Source organism: Gymnogyps californianus, chromosome 5 (genome assembly GCF_018139145.2).
Source record: "Gymnogyps californianus isolate 813 chromosome 5, ASM1813914v2, whole genome shotgun sequence".
Taxonomy (NCBI): Eukaryota; Metazoa; Chordata; class Aves; order Accipitriformes; family Cathartidae; genus Gymnogyps; species Gymnogyps californianus.
In genome coordinates this window covers 48,725,313-48,750,000 of record NC_059475.1, presented here as the reverse complement: position 1 = coordinate 48,750,000, position 24,688 = coordinate 48,725,313, and the positions used below count along the sequence as shown (strand labels likewise).

The following is a 24,688-nucleotide window of genomic DNA, read 5'->3' as shown; positions in this document are numbered from 1 at the left end:
CTTTTTTTTTTTTTTTTAGCTGAAGAGCAGTCTAATAAGAGAAGGCAGATGCAAGAAGCTGAGGATGTTTATCAGACTGGAATGAAAATCCTCAATGAAAGCAGTAAAAAGGCTCAGAAGAAAGAGTAAGTCTGCCTCCTCCACCCCTACAAGAGAAGGATGACATTGCTGGTCACTCTGGCTTAACTGAAAAATAACTTAAATGAGTTGCCCTGGGACTTTGCACTTCATTGAACGTAGCATCAAACTATGAAGTGATAGTACTGAAAATAAATAGTAATTTCAGGGTATTTAGAAAAACAAATTTATGCCTGGTTTCCTCTGAATCCACTAAAAATTTTGTAAGATTAATTTCTGAAGAGTGGATGTCATCAAAACATTGACTTAATGCAAGATGGTGCTGCAGTTCTCTAGCCACAGTTCATATGTCACAACTGCCCAGAAAAAAACTGAGAACATGATACAATATAATTGGCCTTTTTCAAATGTTTCTTACAGTCTGGTTCTCATTCTGCTTCAAAGATTAAGTGGGAAAAATCAGCATTTCTTGTCCTGCTCTGTTTTTGTTCCTGCCTTCTGATGTTTTCAGTCACTATAAAAATAGTATTAAACTTAATTTCAGCAAATCGTTAAAACTCTAATAATTAACATTGTATGAGAGAAGAGGGTAATGCTTGTAGATGAAACCAAAAAAAAGAATGAAATGAGTGTTCTGTTCATTCTGGTCTGTTTACTTTCTACTCTGTATATATCCAATTACTGATGAAATAGTTGTCAGCTTACCACTATAATTAAGAATAGCTATGTTAATTTAGAAGTCCCTGGTACTCATGTTGACAACTTCATCAGTAAGTGGTGACTTCAGGCTGCTGATTATTATGTGAGCACTGTTACCATGTTAAACTTGTTCCTGGAGATAAGGGAGTGTATTTCTACTTTATGTATCAGGGAAACTGAAGCACAGCTAGAGGTTGTCCATCACACCTTGGCAAAGACAAAGGGAGACAGTATCTGTTAGACTCTGACTAGTATTCTTTTGTATAAAATAGTGTAGGAATTGTAAAACAGTATTAGATCTTAGTTCTTTTGGACACCTTACACTTTCTTAGAAGATGAAATTATGTGAGGAACCAAGTGTGCCTCAGCCTGTCCTAAAGAAAGAAAACAAGTCTGAGAATAGAAAGGAGGAGAGGTAAAGAAAAATCTTGAAATGCTATCAAAGGTCCATGAGAAATCAAGCTGAAGCATGCTTGACAGTACTGTTATGACGTTTAAGGTTACAGTTTTTTAAATTGCTGTGAAACCAGCTGCTGTGAAATTACTTTGGAGGACTATTGTAAGTTCTGAGGCTGAAGTAGAAAGGGGAGTTTCCAGAGAACTTTCTCATTGTTAGCACATTTCATCACAAAACTGATAATGTATGCAGTTGTCTTGGACCCAACAGTTAGTATTTTCATTAGAATGATTTTGTACTCAACAAATCAAAGAGACTCCATAGTCTTTCAGGCTTCTTTTTTCTGTCGTGATCTGTGAAGCTGTCAGAGTAGTGGTCCTGCTAGATACCTAGTACAGGACTTAAAATTGTTGCTACAAAAACGTGATCATTTGACCTTAAACTTTTTGTATATCTCACAGGGGAGGAAACGCATACTGCTTTGCATATGGAGTAGAGTGAACATTAAAACCCAGTTTGTCTATTAGCTAAATCATATGAGTTGTTGCATAGATTAATGATTCAGAGCTGGAACAAATGACCGTAGGTAGCTGCACTTGTAGAAAATAGAGGCTAAAACAGAGGAACAAAACATCTCCCCAGAATCTTCAGGTTTATGAATGGAATCTGCTTCTTTGCCTCAAGGTGACTAAGAAATTGTTTTCTTTTAAGAGCATATCAGTATCTTCTGAAAGCAGCTGACATGAATCATACCAAGGCAATGGAGAAAGTGTCTTATGCTTTGTTGTTTGGAGATTACCTGAAGCAGAACATCCAGTCATCAAAAGAACTATTTGAAAAACTAACAGAAGAAGGTTCTCCTAAAGGACAAATGGTATGTACATCCTTAGACTCTACAGAAGTTTTTATAGGTTTATAAATTGTTTTATTGATTTGTACTTATTCTAAGGTGGTTTTATGGATTGTTCTTGCATACAGAATAGAATGATAACAGTAAGTGGTATCTGTTGCCTAGTTAAAAAAGACAGCAGAGAGTGCTGGTTTTTTAAGGTGTTTGAAAATTTGATGTGTTAAGGGAGAAGGTGCTGCCTGAGCATTCACACACCAATCAAGCAGTTGCACACACACCACCTGAGACTTTTAACTGCTAGGACCAGAGTCCCTTCACAGTGGGCGACTTCAGTGAGCCAACAGGTGCCCCTTTCGACTCCTCACATACTCACCCTCGGGCGCTGCTTCTTCCCTCAGGCTTGACCTTAGGTTCTCTGAAGCACAATCTCTAATCAAGGCCTTCAAAATAAAAAGCATAATTTATTCTGTCTATGGTACACAAATTTAGACAGCTCGAGCTGGGTGCCTCCAGAGGGGGACCCCAAACACTAAAATCCCTGGGCAATGATACCCTTACAATCTAAGTTCCCACCCCTCACACCATAGTCTGGTCCAATAGTATTATTCGGGTCTGGGGTGGTCGTCTTCTCTCTCTTTGGGTCGTCTTCTCTCTCTTTGGGTCGTCTTCTCTCTCTTTGGGTCGTCTTCTCTCTCTTTGGGTCGTCTTCTCTCTCTTTGGGTCGTCTTCTCTCTCTTTGGGTCGTCTTCTCTCTCTTTGGGTCGTCTTCTCTCTCTTTGGGTCGTCTTCTCTCTCTTTGGGTCGTCTTCTCTCTCTTTGGGTCGTCTTCTCTCTCTTTGGGTCGTCTTCTCTCTCTTTGGGTCCTTTTTGTCCTTTCTAGGCAGGTTCTTTCTCTTACCTGTTTTTTAGGCTAATTGTTACTATGTCTCCTTTTCCTGGCTCAAGCTGGCTGTCTTATTCCACCAATCAGAGAATAGGTCAACGTTAAGCAAAAGCATTAAGCAAGCTATGACTTCTGCTTTATCATGAATGACTACTTTTAAGCAGCTAAACAAAGTCCTTAAAGCCCTCCAAAACATATTAACAGCCTCTATAATTTATATACTTTCCTGTGCTATTATAGCCTCACAATCTTATCCCATTATTGCCACGTGCTGTTTACGTCTTGTTCGAGTGTGGTCCTCATGCTCGTATAACGCAGATTTGCCACCTTCCACAACAGATGTAAAACGATTGGTTCAGGCTCTGATTCAGGAAATGTGTTTTTATTAATGCTTGCCTAAGCATTTCCTAATCCTGACTACTCATTGCCTTTACCTTTTTAAATTTCACCAGTGCCTTGCTTTGGTTCAAAGATTGTCCCCCAAATGCTTCTGCTTTACCTGCCTTCTGCATGCTGCTAGCATTACTGAGGGTGCAGTAACAAATGGCACCTGCACCCTCAAGGTGAACACATGGAAACAGGTCTTCTCTTTGAGTTTAAAAAAACAGCATTAAACTACCAGTAATATAGTATGGTGGTGGTCATTAATCTTCATTTAATTTCTTATCTGTTGTATGACTAAATTGGATGGATAAGTCAAAAAACGTGTAGATGCAGGTGACTCCAGCCAGCAAATCTCTGAAACTCTGTGCTACTTTTTTCTTGTGGTTTGTGTGGGATGTTGTGGCTCTTCATCTGCAGGTTTATCCTTGAGATAGGTAGATATATACACACACAAGTTTATAATCTAGGAAGTTATAGACTCCTAGGAAGGTTGAAAGCTGTTTAATGGAATGGAATCTTGAAAGCTGTTTAGTGGAATGGGACTCACTTTGTCCGTGTGCCTTTGAACATTATAGAATTGTTCGTATGTAATTGTTCACATGTAATGTCATAAAATGTGGGTGTTATCAATTTTACTGTCTCAATATCTGCATATACTTACTGTTTAGTTCTCTGTTTTGTTTTGGAAGTGTCAGCTTCTTTAGGAATTATCCAGTTTCTTCTAGCTCTTTGGCTACTAAGTCTCCTGCTGTACCCTGTTTAATGTTGGAGTGCTGATTTACCATAGAAAGCAGGAACATGTTTTCTCTAGAGACTTTATATCTCAATGAAGACCTTGACTTTTATTGGTCTAGAATTCAATACTATCTGCATGAGGTGATTTTTTTTTTTTGGTGTGCTTTCAGAATTGCCTAGAATAGTTTTAGAACACTGAAATATAGCACCTTTCATATATATACTGTTATATTCTATGCTACTAGTTTCTCCTCTGAGGCACACAGCTGTAACAGGTGTTATAGATAAAGCAGTAATTATGTAAATTTTAAGAATAAAAATAACTTTTGGAAAAAAAAAAAAAAAACCTCAGCCAAACAGCTCTGTGCATTCTGTTTATAGTCATAAATGCAACTAACCCATGGCAGAACAGATGCAAAATAGTAAATTCATAGGATCTGTTAAACAGTAAATCAAACAGTAAGACTTGTCTAGAGAAGGTCATGGTTCATGTATGTTTGCACTGGTGTATGAGACAAATAGGATACATGAATAACCTGACAGATATTGCTGATCTTCACTTGAGGGTCTTTAAACTGGGATACTTTTACTGTTCAGGACCTTTGGATCTACACTTGGCATTCAGGGAAATAGTAGTTTCTTCCTTCCGTTCGATACACTAGACTGAATTCTGGTGAGATGTATTTATGTTAGTGTCCTAGGCAACTGAATAATTTAGAAAGTTCATACTTTAAAGGGGCAGGGAAGGGCCTAGATAGAGGAGGTACCAAAGTGAAGGCAGAGCTTGGCGTATTCTTTGCAGCTTTGAATTGTTGTTTGACTTCTTTTATACGTATGTGTTCCAGGAAAACTGATCCTGGATTTTTCAAAGGATGTGCTGACAAACTTTATTTTATTTCTAGGCTCTTGGATTTCTATATGCATCTGGTCTAGGAGTCAATTCTAGTCAAGCTAAGGTAACTTAGAAATCCTCAGTGTGTGCTCTTGTATTTTATCTTGGAGACAGATGTTAAATAATCAATGATTTTGTTTTAAGGCCCTGGTGTATTACACTTTTGGAGCTTTAGGAGGAAATCTGATCGCCCACATGATCTTGGTAAGTAAGATAGTTAATAACTTTACACATGCAAAAACTTTTTTGTACTCTTAAATTTTTAATGTAAGATTTGCATTCATGTGAATACACTGTCCAAATATTAGATCATCATGAGTGTATTGGGTGGGCAATAGTATCTTCCCCATTATTCCTTAAGGAAAAGTCTGCTCATTTTAAGCTGTATACCACTATGAATTTAGATGGACGATGTTTACATCTCTTGACTTAAAGCAGAAGTGTGAGACTTCTAATTTTTATAGGCTAATGAGAACTGTTAAAGCCAGAGATCTTTACAGAAGATGCTGTTTTAATCAGTATTGAGATTTAAGACAAAAAGTGCAACATGTGTAAATGAAAGGATTTAGGTTTTCACCCATAGGTATCATTCTGCTTATTTGCTTTTTCCTGAGTAATATCTGAAGTATATTGGCTACGCTTAACCTTTAATGGTATCAATCAGTGGCTTTTAATGCAGACACAATGGACTTGTGGCCCTTCTTTTGCCTATTGTCTTGTCAAATCTTGCTCAAGTAATGTGAAAAAAGTTTGTAACCTGGCAAGCAGTATGTTGTCAAATAACCGATAGTCCCATATTTTTATATTTTCCTTTCTAGGGTTACCGGTACTGGGCTGGGATAGGAGTCCTTCAAAGTTGTGAATCTGCTCTCACTCACTACCGACTTGTAGCTAATCACGGTAAAAACTTTCTACTAGGCTAATGTTCTTGACTTTCTATGTATTTCTCTATCACCTAGAAGATACTAGAAGTACTGTCAACACTAATAGTATAAAAATAGAGAATTCCTGCTATTAAACAAGTTATCTGTTTGGCTCTGAATCATGATACACTATTTTTATCTCTGTCTATTGAAATGTCTTTAATCCTTAGAGAGTGTCAAAGTAATTCATACTCTCTGAGTAACAGTTTGAAGCTCTGTAGAGATCTGTTTTTACTAAGTTGCAGTGTAATACTTGTATTGAACAAAACTGTCTGAAAATTTATCTTACCTGTTTTCCAGTTGCTAGTGACATTTCTTTGACTGGTGGCACAGTGGTTCAGCGAATTCGCTTAGCAGATGAAGTAGAAAATCCAGGAATGGCAAGTGGGATGCTAGAAGAAGACTTGATTCAGTATTACCAGTTTTTAGCAGAGAAGGGAGATGTACAAGCACAGGTAAGATTACGTTCACCTGATGGCATGCAGAGGTTTTCAAGAATTACAAGAACAGCTTTATGAAATACGGAAAGACGTTGGAGCTTTAGTTTTCTTCTACTCCTAAATCAACCTGGTTGCTATTTCCTGATTAGTTTTTATGAGAAGAGGCTTATATTTTAGTGTGCTTAAGGTAGAACCTGGACAGAAAATGCAAATTTTTGTGGAAAATAAGTCCAAAACATTACAACTTTAGTATCTTAGGAAAGAGGATCTTGGCTTTCACTAGAAACCAGCCAGACTAGTTTCAGGATAGCTTTAGATGTTGTGGAGGAAGCCTTGATCAAAAGAACTGTCCTTGACAGGGGACCTCAATTTCTTGCTGCTTCTGCTCTTATATGACTTCTGCCTGCTGCAGGCTGGACCTCTTCTACACACAATGCAGGAGGGGAGGACTCTAATATAGGCAAATTGTCACAATTCAACTTGGTCATATATGACTTAAGAATTGGGTAGGCAGAATTCAAATGAACCATTATTATTTTGTATCTAGGACAGTCATGTCACTTATCTAGGATAAATTTCCGCTTAGGCTAATGTGAAAAAATAGGACTGTACTGTAGTTATTGAAGCAAATCTGTGCCTTCAGACTTTGTGGCATCTTTAACTCCGATATGGTCTGTCTTTGTGCGTGTAATTAGCTCACTAGTATCTGTATTACTAGAAAAAGAAAGTCCCTAGGGAAAAGTGACTTATTTGCAATGTAAAACTTATTTTTAGGTTGGCCTTGGACAGTTGCACTTGCATGGAGGAAGAGGAGTAGAGCAAAATCATCAGGTACCCTTTCTGTATATCTCTGATGCATATTACACTTGGCAGACGGGGAGAAAGTATAGCTGAGACCACAGTGAAGCAAAAGTGTTTAAATATCACCTTAAGGTATTTAACGATGTCAGGAGTCTTGTTCAGTAAAACTTAGTGCATTCAATAAGACTTAATCTTTATGTGACTAGTACATGGAGCTGATTTTCTTGCACAACTAGTTTAAGACTAATCATCTTAGAAATGAGGAAGTCAAAAACAAAGACCAGGTTTTCATCAAGTAGTACTTGAAACTGGCTAAGCTTTTGTATATGTAGTAGAATCTTCATGACGCACTGTGCATGCATTAGCAATGATAGTCTAGTTTGTGGCTTGCAAGAATATTTTGCTTCTGTAGACAGAACAGTGCAACTTTCAATACTAAGGATATTAAGTGTGCACAGAAAATAGAACTTCTGCTGATGTAAGCCAACCTAGCTACTGCTTATAGAAGTTAAAATAGCCAACCTCTTCTTAAAGTATGTATAGAAAAAATGGAGAGCTGAGGATGTGCAGTCCTGAGGATTATTTCAGACTAGGCTACCAACCAGAAATTATTTAATGGTCATCACATTTAAAATACCTTAAAATGACTGCTCTAGAAGGGTTCAGAGATGATATCAAGTGGTCAGAATAAGTATAACCAAGCTCTGTGTAAAACTGGAATAGGAACTGGCAGATCTCTCCTTTTCTAAACAGGGTTTGGAGGTACAATAAGGAAGTAAGATTTACCTGTGCAGCTTGTGCATAGTAGCACTTGTATTCCCCCCCGCTTTTTGGAATACCCTCTTGAGAGGGATTGCTGTTCAATATTCTGATTGTAAGTGGGGAATCCTGTTACATATATTAAATTAGGTGGGATTGATAACTCTTATCCCCAGAAGAATATGGTAACTTGGCAAACAACCTACTTGCCTATGTTCCATTTGTAAGAAAAGGTACGCAAATCATAGTCATGGTGGCTAAAATACTCGTTTTCTTCCCTACAGCGAGCATTTGAGTACTTCAATCAAGCAGCTAATGCTGGCAATTCACATGCCATGGCCTTTCTAGGAAAGGTAATAGTTAAATACCTAAATGTCCTTTTTCTGTGGTGGAGTTCAAAACTCTGAGTAGGCCACTATGCTCTTCCATACAGTGTGTGGGGAAAAGCTAGGCTTCTCAAAATTTTGCCTAGTGGGAAATACCAAGTTCAGGAAGGAAAGGGGAAAGACATCTGTATTCTTATTCTGTGTAGAGAACTGAGGCATCCAAGTCAGAGTTACCAGTAGGTCTGCATGTACTCTGAACCAAAGCCAGAGTCTGTCTGCAAGGTGGGACGTTGTATCAGTTTTCTCAGATTTAAGTCCTTTTTTTAATCTAAAACATGATTGACAAGCTGCTATTGGTGATGTTAATGTGTTACTGCTTAGGAACGTATTTAGGTCACTTGCCTGAGATCTGGGTTGCAGGCTACCTTCACCCTGTGAGGAGCTAAATCCTTATTACTCCATCTGAGTACCCTCTAAGCTTAGGCTGCAATAAGCAGCAGCTCTAGCTCATCTTTTTTAGGCTGTCACTGCAGTAGAGGATGCAAAATTCATGTCCTTAGAGCATGAAAAAATAGCATAATGTGCTGGTCAAGGCACCTGACAGGAGAAATTGCAGGTTCCTGCTTTCCTTACTGCTTGAGTGTTTTGTATCTAATAAATGCTGAAATGAACAGGGTTTAGTAACCAATTTTTGCTTTGTTTTCAAGAAGTATTTTAACTACCAATATAGTGTGACTTCCACAGGTCTCACAAGATTTTTACCCGATTATGTGTTCTTCACTGCACACTGGTAGAACTCAGAAATGAAGGGTACTTTCATGAAAACTTTTTAATTTTATGGGCAGTTCATTCTCCAGTAGAAAGTTAAACCCTCTGAATCTGAATTTTACAGCACAGAGATGTGTTTTCTGCTTCTGGGCAAGTTCTTTAATGGTTAGTCAGTAATGCAATAGTCAGAGTAGTCTAATAGTACAATAGACTCCCTCTCATATGCAAAGTGAAGATGCTTCATGATCTCCGTGCTAAACTGGCTTCTTCAGCTGTTCTTCAATAATGCCTTTCTCCTTCAGATGTACTCAGAGGGAAGTGATGTTGTACCTCAGAGCAATGAAACAGCTCTTCAGTATTTCAAGAAAGCTGCTGATATGGTATGATTATCTGTAAGCTAGAGATACAGCATATGCACTAGGAAGTTGATTAGCTCAGAAATGCTGCAAATGCTTCTTTTTGTGCGCTTCCATGTGCATACACCTACTCCCAACTTCTGTCCCAGATTAGCCCATAATTAAACCCTGCTTGTCTAAGATGTCAGAAACTGCCTTCAGTTCTGGTCATGGTGCTTCATGAAGCTGTGTTCAGCACAAGGACTCTAACTCTTACCGTACTGCATGCTTTTGCAGGGACAGTGGTCAGTAATGCAGCCCACAGGACAGCCACCAATCTGTCCTTAAATTAAGACAGATTCTCAGAGTTCCTGTAGTTGTTTTGGGAGTTTCTGTAGCATCCAGAACATCTCAAACTTGGAAAAACTAAAGATGAATAAGCTATTAATGCCCCACCTTTCTATGGGTGTGGGTTCTACATCTCGTATGACATTTTGAAAGTGCACAGTGACTAGTGTTGAAAGCTTTTCTTTTTCCTGTTAATCACCTGTGTAGTTACTGAATAAAAGTTACCAAAGATGCTATTTTCTCCCTAAATAACTATTACTTACTAGGAGCAAAGTAACAAAGCAAATCTATCTTAAGCACTATTTGTTTTAGTGATGTTAAAGACATACCAAATTTGAAAGACGTAGCTGTAGGTTTTGCCTTTCTTTGCAGAAGTGTTCTCCTGTGTTTTCAGGGTAATCCAGTTGGACAGAGTGGATTAGGAATGGCTTACCTCTACGGAAGAGGTGTTCCAGTGGTAAGCTTTTGACAGTTCATTTTCTAACCATAGGTGATCGTGTAACTTGTTGTTGTCAACAGACTTTTTCTCTGGAGGGAAGTACTGTAGAAGACTTAATTGTGAAGATTTCTGTTACACTGAAAACTCCATGAGGAAATCTGATATATAAAAATATTTCACAATGGAGTTAGCAGCTATGAAACATGCTGAGTTCCTTCTAATAAGTTTGAAAATGTTGCTCAAGCTATTAGAAATGCATAGCAGTGTGAATTTTTAGCAGGAGTTTTGAACTTGGCTCTAATTTTCTTGTGAAATAAAACAAATCCTAACTGTCCCTATTTTATGTCTCTTGTGAGAGTGGAGGAACACTTTGAAACTTTTAATTAGTTCATTTGCTGTGTTGCTTTTCCCACAAGAAGGTTTCTTGTCAAATGTTTTATATTTAGCTATGCAAACAGGTATTCAAAAGTTGAATTAGCCCACAGTTGAGGAAATAAGTTAAATAATTGTTCTAGAAGCAGAATAGGACATCTGTTCTGTTAAGCATAACTATTCATAGGAATGCTATATGAGGATGCCAGCTTTGAGATAGCTACAGACTTAAGACATGCTAGTATCATTGTAGGCTATTTCATGTTTTGTTTCCAAATTTTGACCAGGTGAATATTTTCGCACTAGAACATCTCGCTGTAATTTTTCTGTAATATAGATCTGTCCTTACACTTACACATGCGTGCACGCATATTTTCTTTCTTTACTTAAACTGTGGTGTATTGCAAGGCTCTAATGACTGGACCAAATCTTCCTGCAGAACTATGAGCTAGCACTGAAGTATTTCCAGAAGGCTGCAGAACAGGGATGGGTTGATGGACAGCTTCAGCTAGGTTCCATGTATTACAGTAAGTGACATCAAAATGATGATTTGCCTGGTCTAAGCATCTGCCCTTTCAGTAACTGTTCGCTAGGTGGCATTAGAAGTGTATATATATAGTGCATGTAGAGTGGTCTTACTGCATTGAATTTATATTTTATTCTGGTTTTTCCTAACACTTTCACAGCATTTTTCTTTAATAATTTTAAAGAGTAAGTACATACTGTATTTCATACAACTCTGCTTTTCAAGAGGAATGAATAGCAATGACTTATTCTTTCTTAGATGGCATTGGAGTCAAGAGAGACTATAAACAAGCTTTGAAATATTTTAACCTGGCCTCCCAGGGTGGCCACATTCTGGCTTTTTATAATCTGGCTCAGATGCATGCTACTGGCACCGGAGTGATGCGATCCTGTCATACTGCTGTTGAGGTAAGGTCATCCATTTATAAAGGTCAAATAATACTGACTTGCAAAAGGTTGGATATAACCACATCAGCTTATATAGGAAATTTGTCTTAGCTAAAATCCACTGGTGACTGCAGAGCCAAGGCTATCAAAAGAAAAAGTGATATATTATCAAACTCCTTTATATCTTATGACAAAAATCTTTATTTTTTATGTTGCTATGGCACGTTTGTATTTGCTTTATTAACTTTGAAGAAAATCAAAAGAATGTAACACAAAGCAAACATCGGTATTTTAAGTAGTGAATTCTTCATTTAGACATGGGTTTAAGTGTAACAAAAAAGCTGATATTAAGAATAATTCTGAGTAAGCATCTGAATCTTGGCATGTATTACTTAGTAACCTGTACCTTAAAGTAAGCCTGTCTAAAGCAGTGAGTTCGTCTATCAAGTTTTTCCTGTGAAATGTAAATATTTTGAACAGGCATTTGAATGTTAAAGGTTTACCTCTTGCAAGACCTAAACTTCTGAAGTTCCTGACAACCAGTCTTCTCCCCCTTTTTTTTCCTCTGCAGTTGTTTAAGAATGTATGCGAACGGGGGCGTTGGTCTGAAAGATTGATGACTGCCTACAACAGCTATAAAGATGGTGATTCAAATTCTGCTGTGGTTCAATATCTTCTTCTGGCAGAACAAGGCTACGAAGTTGCACAAAGCAATGCTGCTTTCATACTTGATCAGAGTAAGGACCTGAATTTGTACGGAAAGTTTTTTTTGGAGTTGGCCTGCAGTAGCCCATTTAGTAGAACACTAGAGTGCTTGAAGATATAATTACGTAGCTTTTGTTCAGTTAGAACTTCAGTGAGACTCTTGTCCTCTTTCCTGCTCTTCACACTGGAAAGCAGTCAGTTTTAATTTTCACCTCTAAGGATAGCTTTCTGGCCTAAAAGTTAGCATACACTTAAATTCTGACTTATGGGATTTAAAAATGGGATAGGGAGAGAATGCTTTCGAAACTTGCACAGTGCTGAATATGCTCTTTCCTAGACTTCCTAAACACAGCCTTAACACTTTATTTTTAAATCTATAAAGTAGGAATTGCATTAGTTTTACTTTTGGCCTTTACTATGCATCCAAACTTCTGTTTCCTTTGTTCTTTATCTTGTAATGCCTTTTCTCAGTACTTTTTTCTGCCCCGCGCGCCCTCCCCCCCCCCCCCCCCCCCAATTTTTTTTGTAACTTTACTTGCACTACTCTTGAAGCAGGGATGAAGAGCTGGGCAGTTGGTTCTGTTAGATTTGAAAAAACTTGTCCAAGGTTTCTTATTGCAACTGGGTGGCTAGAACTTAGATTTCTTAGAGTTTGAGGTCATAGGGAAACAATGGAAGTACAAGTGACGAATCTTTCTAGAAACTGCAAAACCCAGTATTTTAAACTTTATGGATCTCAAATTCAGAAATCTAGGTCTCTCATTACCAGCTTTAGGGCTTTGTATCTTAATATAAAAATCAGCTTTTGGTGGCTGATAGGCTAATCTAACATCTTAATTTCCACTTAATGTTTTTCAAAGCTGCCTTAGTGACTCATCTTTAGATAAGCTACAGCAATGTAGCAAGACAAGACTGTCTTGGCTGGGAGTGCATTATTGCAAAGAAATAGCATCTTTCCCTGGGTTAAAATTCTGATTGTCATTACTCAGATATATCTGCATCTCGACTGGAGATGAATTTAAAATTATTTTATACGCTTTATACAGAAAATCTGTATGTCAACTGTGAGGTAGTGTAGTTGAAACTATACTTACACTAGAAGTAAAAAAAGTTATAAATCCTTTGAACTGTCTGAACTCTGGTACTTCAGCAACCCTCAATTTATGACATGGACAAGTAAAATAACTTCTGTTCTGAAGTAGCTGTAGCACTGCTGTGTAAAATATGCAGTCTCTGGCTGGTTAAGGAGTTTAATCCTTTGTTTTACTTGACTAGTCTTGTTTTTGAGATGGTCAAGCTAAAATAGTATTGAGTACTTGTATTTGAGTGCATCTTTGTCAGAGCCTGAATTGTGTGCTCTGAAGACTTGCATCTTCTGCCATTCTTCAAGTATGCTTCAGAATCTCATAGAGCAGGAATGGGAGAGACACTTGGTAAGCAATATTTCAGGGTGAAATGGTACAGTTTGTTCCTAGCTCTTATGTGGGCAGATACATGGAAAGACCATATAAATGAAAGGGTTTTTTCTAAGTTTCAGATGGGTTGAATCTTGTTTGTGCTATAGCACAGATTACTTCAAGTTTTTAATTCATTTCAGCAGACTGAATATAAGCATGGGGGTTTTTTGTGATCTTGTGTGTATATACCATGCTCCTATTTAACTGAATTACTTTCTTCTCTAGAAGAAGCTAGCATAGTAGGAGAAAATGAAACCTATCCTCGAGCTTTGCTTCATTGGAATAGAGCAGCTTCTCAAGGTATGTTCGTACCTCAATTCCAATTAGTTTATTTTTAATAGGGCCATTAATGTTTGATTTCATGTTTTTTATGAAAGAGGGAAGGAGAGAAAGCTTACCTCCTTCTGTTCAACATTAGTTATATTCCACATAGGGTAGTTGCTGTTCTTCGTTCCAGTGTTAGCTATAATGCCATTGCTAGCTATAATGCCATTGCAATATGCTTGCAGTTCTGAGCCATTCTGAGGTCCTGAAGATTAAAAGGACTAAAACACAAATGTACAGTGTGTTGCTTTTGCCATTCCATATGGAATTATGGAGCAGTGTTAAACAGCATTAGGAATGTTTACACTGACTTTTCTAAAAATAAATCCACTTGGAAAAATAGATACAAAGTACCCTTTAGGATTTTGGTACTTGTCATCATTTATAAGAAATGCAATTTCCTATTCAAAGCAAGTAGAGCTCAGTGATGAAGAATGCAGTCTTGATGTCCAGCCAACCCAAGTTTAAACTCTGGTGCTTGTGAGCCTATCCTAAAATAAGCAAAACTAAACTTAATCGTTAAATATCTCAGTGTGAGGTCTCTAACTTTCATACAGGTGCATCTACATTAATGTCTGCCTACTAGCTTTATACTTAAGAGCAAGTGCATCATGCAAATGGAACCTAAGAGTTTTGTCTGAAAATCTTCAGACCTACTTGACTTGTAGTAGAAAGTTAGAAATTGAGAGGATGGAATGGTTAAGTATTCAATTACCAAATGATGATGAGAGACTTTATTTTTCAAGTTTTCATTGTCTCTGTTTTAAAAGCAAAGCTGAAGCCCTTAATGACCATATAACAAATGAAAAGTTTTTCTGTAATAAGTGACTATGAACAACATGATCTAGCTTTTCAACCGATGCCACTAAATGGCAACAAGAATGTTGGTAGGATTACTGGGAAAAGGACTTTCCTGAAAATAGAGATCAGTTGCGTTTTAGCTAAACTTAATTTAAAAAAAACCCAACAAACAAAAGCTGTTTATGTGAGAGAGGGAAAAAGGGAAACAATTTGTGCAAGCTGTGGAAAGTAATACTAAAGCCCTTATTGTGTCTCCATATGAAACTAAAAGGTTTTCTTTGCCTAGCTATTTTATCTTTTTTTGTTGTTTCTTGATTTATAGGATATACTGTTGCAAGAATTAAACTTGGAGACTACCATTTTTATGGGTTTGGTACTGATGTTGATTATGAAACTGCATTTATTCACTATCGACTGGCGTCAGAGCAACAGCACAGTGCCCAAGCAATGTTTAATCTGGGCTACATGCATGAGAAGGGATTGGGCATCAAGCAGGTGAGTAAGCTGTAGGCTGATAGTCCGCTTCATTACAGTTACTAATATTAGATTAAGTCCATAACCACTACTGGGCTTTGGACACTATATAACCACTTAGCAGGAATTAGCATGTCTCCCAATACACTCTCCAATAGCAAATGGATAAGTGTATCCACTTCACGCTTACCTATGTGAAGAAATCAGGCATAGACAGGGAAAAAACTATTTGCCCAAAATTGTGAAGATTGGCAAAAAGAGTGCCATATGCTTGAGTAATGCTTTCAAGACTTTCAAGACTTTGAGGTGTAATGAAATGAATGCAAGTCAATTCCAAGTTCAGAGTATTTTAGCACGGGATTGTTCTCATCCTCTGAAACACTGGTTAATTTGTTTTCTATATCATGACATTTTGAAAATAAGTTCTGTGAATCTTCAAATAACAAACCATAAGCACCAACGACAATGTGAATATTAGCTGTGGTTTTTCAAATTAGGCTAGGCCACAATTTGCTTTACAAACTACATTGCCTAAAAGAAGGCAGTATATCTGGTTCTCTGAGGAAGCCTATGGTGTATTGCAGTTCATGAGTTAACTAAAACTTATGGAATCCAGAGCAACATGTTCTTGTATGGGTCAAAATAATGTAATTAGTAATTGCATCCTAATTTTGAGCAGCCTACCTTACCTTAATGTATGATTAATTCATGCAATTAATGTATGAATTTAGCAATATCTTCTGGGTTACCTGAAACTGTAAGAAATGGTTTCATTTTCCTTATTTTCAGTGAGCTTCAATGTTTGGTTTTTGTCTAGGTATGCACCTTTTAATTATTCTGTTGGTCTATTAAAAGACCAGTTTTTGCTTCTTTTCACCTAAATTCTTGGCAAAAGGTCAGAACAGTGAATGGCAAGTCTTAGGTCAATATTGTTATTTTGGCAGCAGCAAGCAATCAACATTTGAAAATTGCTTACTGACCTAGCTGTAGAAGTGACAATACAGTACACAAACAGCATTATTTCTAAAGCTTATTTTCAAATTTTATTTTAGGACTGTTTTCTCTTTTTAACTGAGTCCTCAAAACTAGTTAACTTCTGAAAATGAGCCTGCAGCTAAAAGCAACAGTGCTAAAGTTGGGAGGTTTTATTTAAAAAAAAAAAAAAAAAATCCTTTCAGACATGGACTCTTTAAAATTTCTTTTGCTTCTGCCTTGAAAACAACCCAATTTGAAGCAAGTAATAAAAAGTTTGTTATTATGTCACATTCAGCATAACTGCCAAGAATTTGAGAAAATGAGTCCTAATGCTATCATTTGCACAGAGTATTCTCCAACCTGAAGCAGAGGTGGCCACACATAGATGGCTGAAATGAGTACACAGGGGCTCACGATGAGCATGTGCAGCCTTGCTTTATGCAGATGAATAATACTTTCGTCTCATACAAATCCACTATGGAAGGAAGAGTTGAACTGCAAGGGAAATGGAGACAGTTAATATAGATATGGGAAAGAAGCACTGAGAATGTCCAAGCAAGGAAATTCCATGTAGAAAACCAGTCTTAGGAATTCTGGATATGTAATGTCTTTGCTTGCTGTGTCCTAAAACTTTACAACTGTAAGATGAGAGGATGGAGATTTAGGACTGACTAGATAAGACTAAAATGGTGCTGGGCTAGGATATTCTGAAAAAGGCTAAGAGTGAGTTTTGAATGAAGCAAAAGAATATTTGGCTTTCCTTTCCCAGAATGGAAACAGCTGAATTTTGAGCACCTCTGAAAATGACTGACAGTTAAAATCATGCTTCCTGATGTAGCAGGTGATGTCTACCACTGAAGTCTGTTCTTCCACTAGAGGCCTGTGGAAGGGACGTATAAAGATTTTAGCACTATAGTATCCAACAAATTGGGGGATTTAGTCTGTTGAAGAAAGGGATGTGTACTCTTACTCTCTCCTCACCTATGTCCACATCATTAAGATTGCAAGCACTCTAGAGTTAGGGAGAATGATCCAATAAGGTGGCCTGCACAACTTCAGTTCAGGTCACTGTTCGTTCTGGATAATCCTGAAAAAATACGGTATTTCTTACTGTTTTACCCCCCCCCCGCCCCCCCGAACAGCTTTTGTGTTATTCTCTGTTTACTTATTGAATAAATAGTCTTTCTTACATATAGGATTCTATGCTATACTCCTGTACATAGATCGTTTTCAGACTCATACTAGGTTAATGCCAAATATTAAGCCCCTTCAGAAATCTCACACGTGTACACTCTTACACACTTTTCATAGATTTAATGCTGTCCAATTCCTGAGCCTGCAAGTCAGAATGAAGACTGTGTCCATATACTGCTCAAAATAAGAACGACTTAATTTTTCTCAAATTAATTTTTTCATGGTCTTCTCTTAAGATTTGGCATGGTATTTCAGTGCTATTTGTGTGTTAAAGCTCAAATTCCTACAGTTCTCACTTGTCTGTCAAGTGAGAGTGAAGAATGTATAAGCAGAATGAAGTGCTTGCTAATTAGAAATGAAAATAAGCCATAACTTAGGATCTGCTTCTACACTGATACTAGCACAGTACAAAGGAGGCAAGGAAACTCTTTTAAATAGTTATATACAAGACAGACTTTCCAGGCTCAAGGAGTTCTATTGAATTAAAATACTAAAATGTGAACTAGTACATCTCATTCACATAACATGTTCATTTTCATACTGTTATTTCCGCTTGTGTTATGGAACTAAGCTTTGCTGTATCAATGAGCAGAAAATCTTTATGGTATTTCACAATCGGGATAAAATTATAAAATGAACATGTGGCATGAAGTCCTGGAGATTTCTCTTATTTTAAGTGTCCAACTTGGAACACTTCCAGAGGTAAGTCTTGCACAGGCCTATCCTTCACATCACTGAGTGAACATAGGCAGTTTGTATCCAAGTATCCTAACATTGCACAGTATGTATCTAAAGTGGAGCCAACAAAAAGCCCAAACAAACAAGGTAAGTTAAACTATTCAGGTACACGTATCCTCTGCTCTTGCTACAGTCGCCTTCTTGTTCCAACTACCACAGAAGAGAACACTAATTTAAGCTCTTCCTAAAGTTGCTGGCTGTTTGTGCTCGTGCTTTTGCCAGGCTGCCGTCACTAATGCAAGTTATGTCTGTTTTGGATAAGGAGTAGAATCTAATTTGGGAGTATGTGCAGAAATGGTTAGAAGCTGCACTATGCAGCAGGCATACTGTAGTGTAACTGGGAGGAGTTGCTGCTGTGTACTCCTCCATGACTTGGTTTCTTAGTCTTTCATGTTTGGTGTGGTGTTGGAGATGTTAGAGTGTACTAGAGTTACCTAAATATGTGCCTTAGTTTACTGTGCATGGGTTGAATACATTAATGCTAATCTGTTTGTGAGCTTCAGTTCTAGCATCAGTTAGGATAGCTTCATCCTCAGATCGAAGCTTCCCTTTACTTGTCTATTCACAGGTGAACATCCCTCAGAAAAAAAGGGGAAGTTTTACTAAATAGTTTTCGTTTAACTTGACCAAAAACCTTGTATTCAAATGACAGTATACAATAGCTTATAGGAAAAGCTCTACATTTTATGGTTAATTTTTCAAGTTCTTCAAAATTGAGCTTTGTATTTTCTTAACTTTAGGATATTCATCTTGCAAAACGATTCTATGACATGGCAGCTGAAGCAAGCCCAGATGCTCAGGTTCCAGTCTTCCTAGCACTTTGCAAGCTTGGAGTGATTTATTCCTTGCAGTATGTACGAGAAATCAATGTAAGTAATGCAGAATTAAAAGGAAAAACAACAAATGCGGTTTCCATTTTTAAAAGAAGCTTGAGTTGTAATCTTACTTAAGTAAAGTCTTACTTGAGCCTCCTGAAAACTTAGGATAGATGTGTTTTGTGTTGTTGCGTATTAAGAAAGTTACTGAAGCTGTGATTCATATTTCTTATTCGTACAATTGTGTGAAACTGAAATGTGCACAGCCAGAGCTCCTCTGTGCTGTTCTTCCCTTGAAGAGAGTTTCCGTAATCTGTTTGACTGTTCTTATCCATGACCATCTGCTATCAAAGTTAAGTAGATGATTACAATGACATAATCGCTGTTCAGGAAAAAAGAAATACTTTTTTGTGTCCCTAATTCTCATGCTATTTTATATTCAGCTGTAACAATCCCACCTGAGTTATGTTTGATTTCTATGGGAAAAAAATATTGTTTGTATTAGATAGTTTAGCTATTGTGCAGTTTCTGCTGAGTGATGGCACTGAAAAAAATATTTGCCTGGAATTTAGCTGAAGTCTTTCCACATAGTGTCTGAAATATTTCTCAGTATTCTGAGATCTTAGTGCCTTTTGGATTACTTAATAAATTCAAATGGTACGGAAGTTATTACCACTTAGAGCAAACACAAGTTCAGGCAATCCAGCTAAGTTTGACAAAATTTAATAGTCTTGAGACTGGGGACTTTCAGGAGTGGACAGTCAAAATACTCTAAATCAATTGAGCAAATACCCATATAGCACTCACAGAAGCTAGTATGCAGAACACGGATATTCCAAGTTTTAAGTCTGCTGATGCAGACTTAAATTGACAATGACTCTGTAGTACCATCAGATACAGTAGTGAAGCCTAAAGTGTGTGTTGGCTAATGCTTATGCAAATGGAAGTCTGATAAGGCAGTTCATTCAAAACTAACAGTAAGTAGCTTTAACTTCCCTGTACCTTATCTGCACAAATATCAGCATTGTACCACATAAGTATCCTGGGGCTTAATGTTCTGTCATTCATGGTAGTCTGCTGATGGCTTCCAATTTGGCTGGACTGATCAGTTCACTGCCTCTGTGTATGTGGTACTTGCTCCTCTTTCTTTAAGACAACTACTATGGTTACATACCTCATTCTGATTTAAATTGTGTACTTTAATGCTCTGTATGTGAAAGCCACAAAGCTACGTATCAAGAACCTTCATCTCTAGAACAGAAAATAGAATAGCTCAACCTATACAGCATGGCTCTTAGTCTTACTGGCATTTAGTTCCTGGAAATTAAGAATGTCGCTGATGTGATACTATTTTTTCAGAGAGGAAAAGAGCTACTGAAGTTTTAAAACTGGTACTTGTACATGAAAAATGTTACAAGGCAAATTTAAAATCAAAGTAACTTCCCATTCTTGCCTTTTGACATGATTATGTGGACTTCTTGTTTCTTAGATCAGGGAGATATTCTCACATATTGATATGGACCAGCTGCTGGGGCCTGAGTGGGACCTTTACCTTATGACCATCATCGCCTTGCTTCTGGGAACAATTATAGCTTACAGACAAAGGCAGCATCAGGCAATTCCCAGACCAGCAGGACTGCGGCCAGCTGTGCCTCAACAAGAACCACCACCAGAGCATCAACCACCGCAATAGCAACAAGAGCCTCAGTCCAAGAACTGGATTTTTCCTAAAGGAACAATTTTCATTGTGATTTAGGACTTTGGATCATCGATCCCTCCCCCAAAAGAGGCGCAAAGAGGTTTTAAAAAAAAAAAGTCTGAAAGCTGCTTAGAATGATGCCTTTTTTTCAGGGATAAGAAAATTCTTCTGAAACTGATTTGAATGTTATTTCAGTGCCAATGGAATAACACTATGGCTTTTTTCATGGAAACACAAGAGTGCTACTACAAAAATGTTGCCTGCTGTATCTAGTTCCTCTTTATTCAGAGTCCTTTTCATCTCCTAGAGAGAGCAGAAGGCTAGCATTGGAAGGTTTTTGCCTGCTTGATAGCAGTTGCCCTATATAAAAGTAATAACAATAACAATTTTACGGCCAATTTAAGTCCAAGAAGCTGAACTATATTCAAACTCTACAAGACTAGTGCTGTATGAACTTACATTATGATCTGCATCCCAAGTATTTCTACAATCTTTATTTCATTATTTCTTAGTATTTCTCACACTTCGGTCTTTTATGCTGTCTTGGATGATTTAACGTGGATTATTTATAAACTCTGTAAAACTAAGCCAGCAAACATGCCACTCTCCATTTGTGCTTTTTTGTTTAGAGTATTTTCCTCCATTCCCCTTAGACTAGACAGTTCTCAGCAGACAGTATGTAGCCCAGGAGGCGGGTTGGGACAGATTGGGTCTGTAAAACTCATCAGTTGAAAACTATCCACACAGAGCCCAGATCTTGCATCCTTCTAAAACTTTTTTGGAGCCTGTGTAGTTTGCAATATTTCATGACATAAAAACAAATTGGTAGTGTTCCTAAATTATTTAAACTTGCTCTTACAAAGAGGTTGAGTCTAGATTGCAGAAAGCACCAGTATTATTGTGGACGCTGAAGAAAGGACAGAGCCAGAAATCTCAGCGAGTTAGCTTACTTTGTTGTTTTTAGAGGTCAAAGTTCTCTATTTAATTTTCAACAATCCTGTAAGTGATCTGCACTGCAAGAAGGAAATGTGTGTGGTATCTCATGCATGCATCTGTTTCATGCATCTACAAAAAGGGACCCCAAAGATGCATACTCTCTGCAAAAGGGCGTGGGCTTATGCCAGTGATGCTACTCCAAAGTTTGGCTGACTGATAAAAATCGTATGTTAGATTACAGCAGTGCTCTGGCTGTCGCCAACCTCTCTTGTATCTGGCATACATGAGAAAGTCAAAACAACGTCTCTGGCTGTGCCATCTTGAGGATCCCTTGTAACAAGAAAATCCAAAGAGAAAGAAGACTAATGGTTTATGGCTTCTTGATACCACCAGGTCAGTGCAAAGGGCTTTTAATGAGTGTAAAGAATGCAACCTGTGGACTGATGTTTTTAGACTGCAACAGGAATCTACATAGTAATGACTTTCATTGAACTATAATTTCAGGGGTTGGGGTGGGAAGTAGTGGGGGAGTAGCTTAGAGGCAAGAAATGCTGAATATACTGTCTTAAGCTGAATGAAATACAAATGAGGAGGATTTAGCTGCTTTCTGACAAAATCTGTTGTGTTTAAAGGGTTAAGGGCTTTCTTTCATGCAAATCTTTTTCCAGTGGATTGGCAGCAACATATCAATATACTTTATTTAGAATTGAGATTTTGGTATGGTTTCATACTTAGTACATTGGTAAGGAGACCGTTGCACAATATATCAGTAGTTTGGGAAAGAAGATAAGCAATCCACTCTTTTGTAAACTGAAACGTCATGGATGACTAGTATTAAAATATAGGTAGAACTTCTCAGTACTTCAAAATGCTTATGCTGGTTATGTGAAGACAAATCTTTCATTTTAGTTTGGAGGGTTGCAGCATGTGATAGAGGAATGTCTTTTTCAGTCTTAATCATCATTAGCAGATGGAACAGTATTGAACTTAAATGTAGTGTCTAAAATGTACAGCATTTCCCCAGCTGCATTTCTAAGATATCTGTGACTTCTGAACACTCCCTCTGAAGTATTTTTGCCTCTGTCACTTAATAGCTCTTTTTAGCTTGGCATGAATAAATTAAAGATTATATCGAAAATGTTTTTCAGTTAAATACCATTGGTTCATTGGTATTGGGTCTCTTAGGATGTTTAACAATTTTGTTACTGCGTTATTAAAATGTTTTGGTTTTTTGATCTACTAGAACTAAATTCTAAAAGCTCTATCCTATTTGCATGAGACTCTCTCAGCATTGCTGCTGTGTGACTGTCTTATAGCTGACTTTCACTGAACCTGATGCATTTTTACATCCAAGAAACCAGCAGAAGAAAACAATTGAAGATCAGCAAGTTATTTCACTTTAAAGAACTGCTTTTTGAAGAAGCAATAAGGAAGTCTTTCTCCTGCTTTTTCCCTTCCACCAAATTACTACTGCTAACTCTTTCAGATGACATTCATTTGAATGAAGTGGTAGTAGTAAAAAGGTACTTACCATAAGTAATGATGAGTTAACTCAGGGATTAAAGAGATTAATAAGTTTTCTAAATCAGTTGTCTACAACATGACTTAAGTTTTTGTGACAATCCCTTGCTACTCTGTTCTGAAACTTGCATTTTGAGGGAAGTATATTTAACTCTTACTAGCAATATGTTTCTTGTTGTGCACTCAGTTTATCAAGCAGCTTTCTTCCTAAAGGAGCTGGGTTGCTCAGTTCAATGCAGTGAAGTACTATTCCATTTTGGTAGTGCACAGGTTGTCTTACAGTTTATGCAGGAGTATTTTAGAAGGGAGACTTGATTTAAGAGAAGCCTTTCTGGGTATGTGCAGCGTGGTTTGAATGCAAAAATTGTATTCTTTGTCTGTAGTAATGTAGGCCAGAGCCTGCCTGTTTGACCTTCCCGGACACATGCTCTCTCCCTGCATGGAGAATGGAACTACAGAGCAGTAACTGTTGTTGGTGGGAGTTTTATATGTAGGAAAACTGTGGAAAGATATGGGGGAAAACATTGTTCTGCATCTCAAATTATTAATCAAACACACTAGCTGTTCTTGCTGGTTGCAAGTAATGCTGAACTGGTGAGAAAACAGGATTCTGGTTTATCACTCTGGTGAAACTTGTCCCAGAGCTGTCTGTTGAAATAATTTTCCGTGCTTTATATTGTCCATCATGGGACAATGTAATAGAAGATAAGGCCTTTGATACAAACTTCCCAATGAGACTCTTATGAGACACTTTTACTCACTTTTTAGTCATCTTCCATAAGTCAGCTGCTCTTATTAAAGTAAAAAAAAAAAACCAAAACCCAAAACAACGTATCAAATGTTATTCTTTTTGGAGAAGAACATTAAAACATGGATTGTGAAAGGACTTTTAAGACTATGCATTATCTAGTTTCCACCTCTTATATGCTAGTTTTGGCCTATAAAAGGGGATCACACTCACCTTTGCAAGTTGCTTCCTTTTTAGATAGGCAACAATGAACTGAAATTCTATTTTTGTTTCAGAGAATATTAAACTAAAAAGATTTAGTTTGATTTGAACTACTGCAAATGCATATGGCAAATAGGGACTATTGGGGGGAACCCTTTGTTTTTATCAGCTGCAGTTCTTTAAAGGGTCTTGTAGGAGTTTTGTAAATTTATTTTGTATTTAAAATCAGTATAAAGGCTGGTCAAATGTAATATAATTGTGTAAACAAATTCTGTTAATAGAAAGTTGTACAGATTCATTTTGTACTGTATCTTTAATCTTGTGAAATAAAGATACCACCTGTGTGGTTACCCTCAGTGTTCACAGTGGTTATGATAACAGAGGATGTCAATTGTTAGTCGTATGCACTGCTATATGCCACTGCTAAATGCATCCTTTCCTATAAGGATACTCACACTTCTTTCACTTCTATTCCTCTTCAAAAAAAATAAATCTGTTCATTTAGGAGGGGCATAGAAAGGGGAACAGAAAGTTATGCATTGTATCTTCAGCTGTGCTAGATACTTGCCCTCTGTGTGTGCACGTGTGTGACCCTTTCTTCAGAGTATACAGCATCTGTACTGTGTGTGGCAGACACAGAACTGCTGTGTGATTTGAGAATAGCGACCAGTAACTTCAGGATTACTATTGCATTTCCAATACTAATACAGGGATAATACAGTGACTAGAAACAGATACTGGGGGAGGGACTACTCCAAG

General features: G+C 37.5%; 1 protein-coding gene across 2 annotated transcripts in view; it reads left to right on the top strand.

Moving 5' to 3' along the window:
* Nucleotides 1–21,965, top strand: part of SEL1L (SEL1L adaptor subunit of ERAD E3 ubiquitin ligase) — a 34,941-nt gene extending 12,976 nt beyond the window's left edge. The window contains exons 5-21 of one of the 2 annotated variants that reach the window (XM_050897124.1): nt 20–125; nt 1,886–2,048; nt 4,929–4,982; nt 5,063–5,122; nt 5,737–5,818; nt 6,142–6,296; nt 7,056–7,112; nt 8,126–8,194; nt 9,238–9,315; nt 10,013–10,075; nt 10,869–10,956; nt 11,214–11,362; nt 11,913–12,078; nt 13,732–13,803; nt 14,951–15,123; nt 18,750–18,878; nt 20,314–21,965. In XM_050897124.1, coding sequence (XP_050753081.1) covers nt 20–125; nt 1,886–2,048; nt 4,929–4,982; nt 5,063–5,122; nt 5,737–5,818; nt 6,142–6,296; nt 7,056–7,112; nt 8,126–8,194; nt 9,238–9,315; nt 10,013–10,075; nt 10,869–10,956; nt 11,214–11,362; nt 11,913–12,078; nt 13,732–13,803; nt 14,951–15,123; nt 18,750–18,878; nt 20,314–20,517 — 1,868 coding nt within the window. In that variant the 3' untranslated portion in view covers nt 20,518–21,965. Of the gene's footprint in view, nt 1–19; nt 126–1,885; nt 2,049–4,928; nt 4,983–5,062; nt 5,123–5,736; nt 5,819–6,141; nt 6,297–7,055; nt 7,113–8,125; nt 8,195–9,237; nt 9,316–10,012; nt 10,076–10,868; nt 10,957–11,213; nt 11,363–11,912; nt 12,079–13,728; nt 13,804–14,950; nt 15,124–18,749; nt 18,879–20,313 lie in introns of both variants that reach the window. The other variant, XM_050897123.1, reaches the window with a different exon arrangement.
* Nucleotides 21,966–24,688: the final 2,723 nt, after the last annotated feature.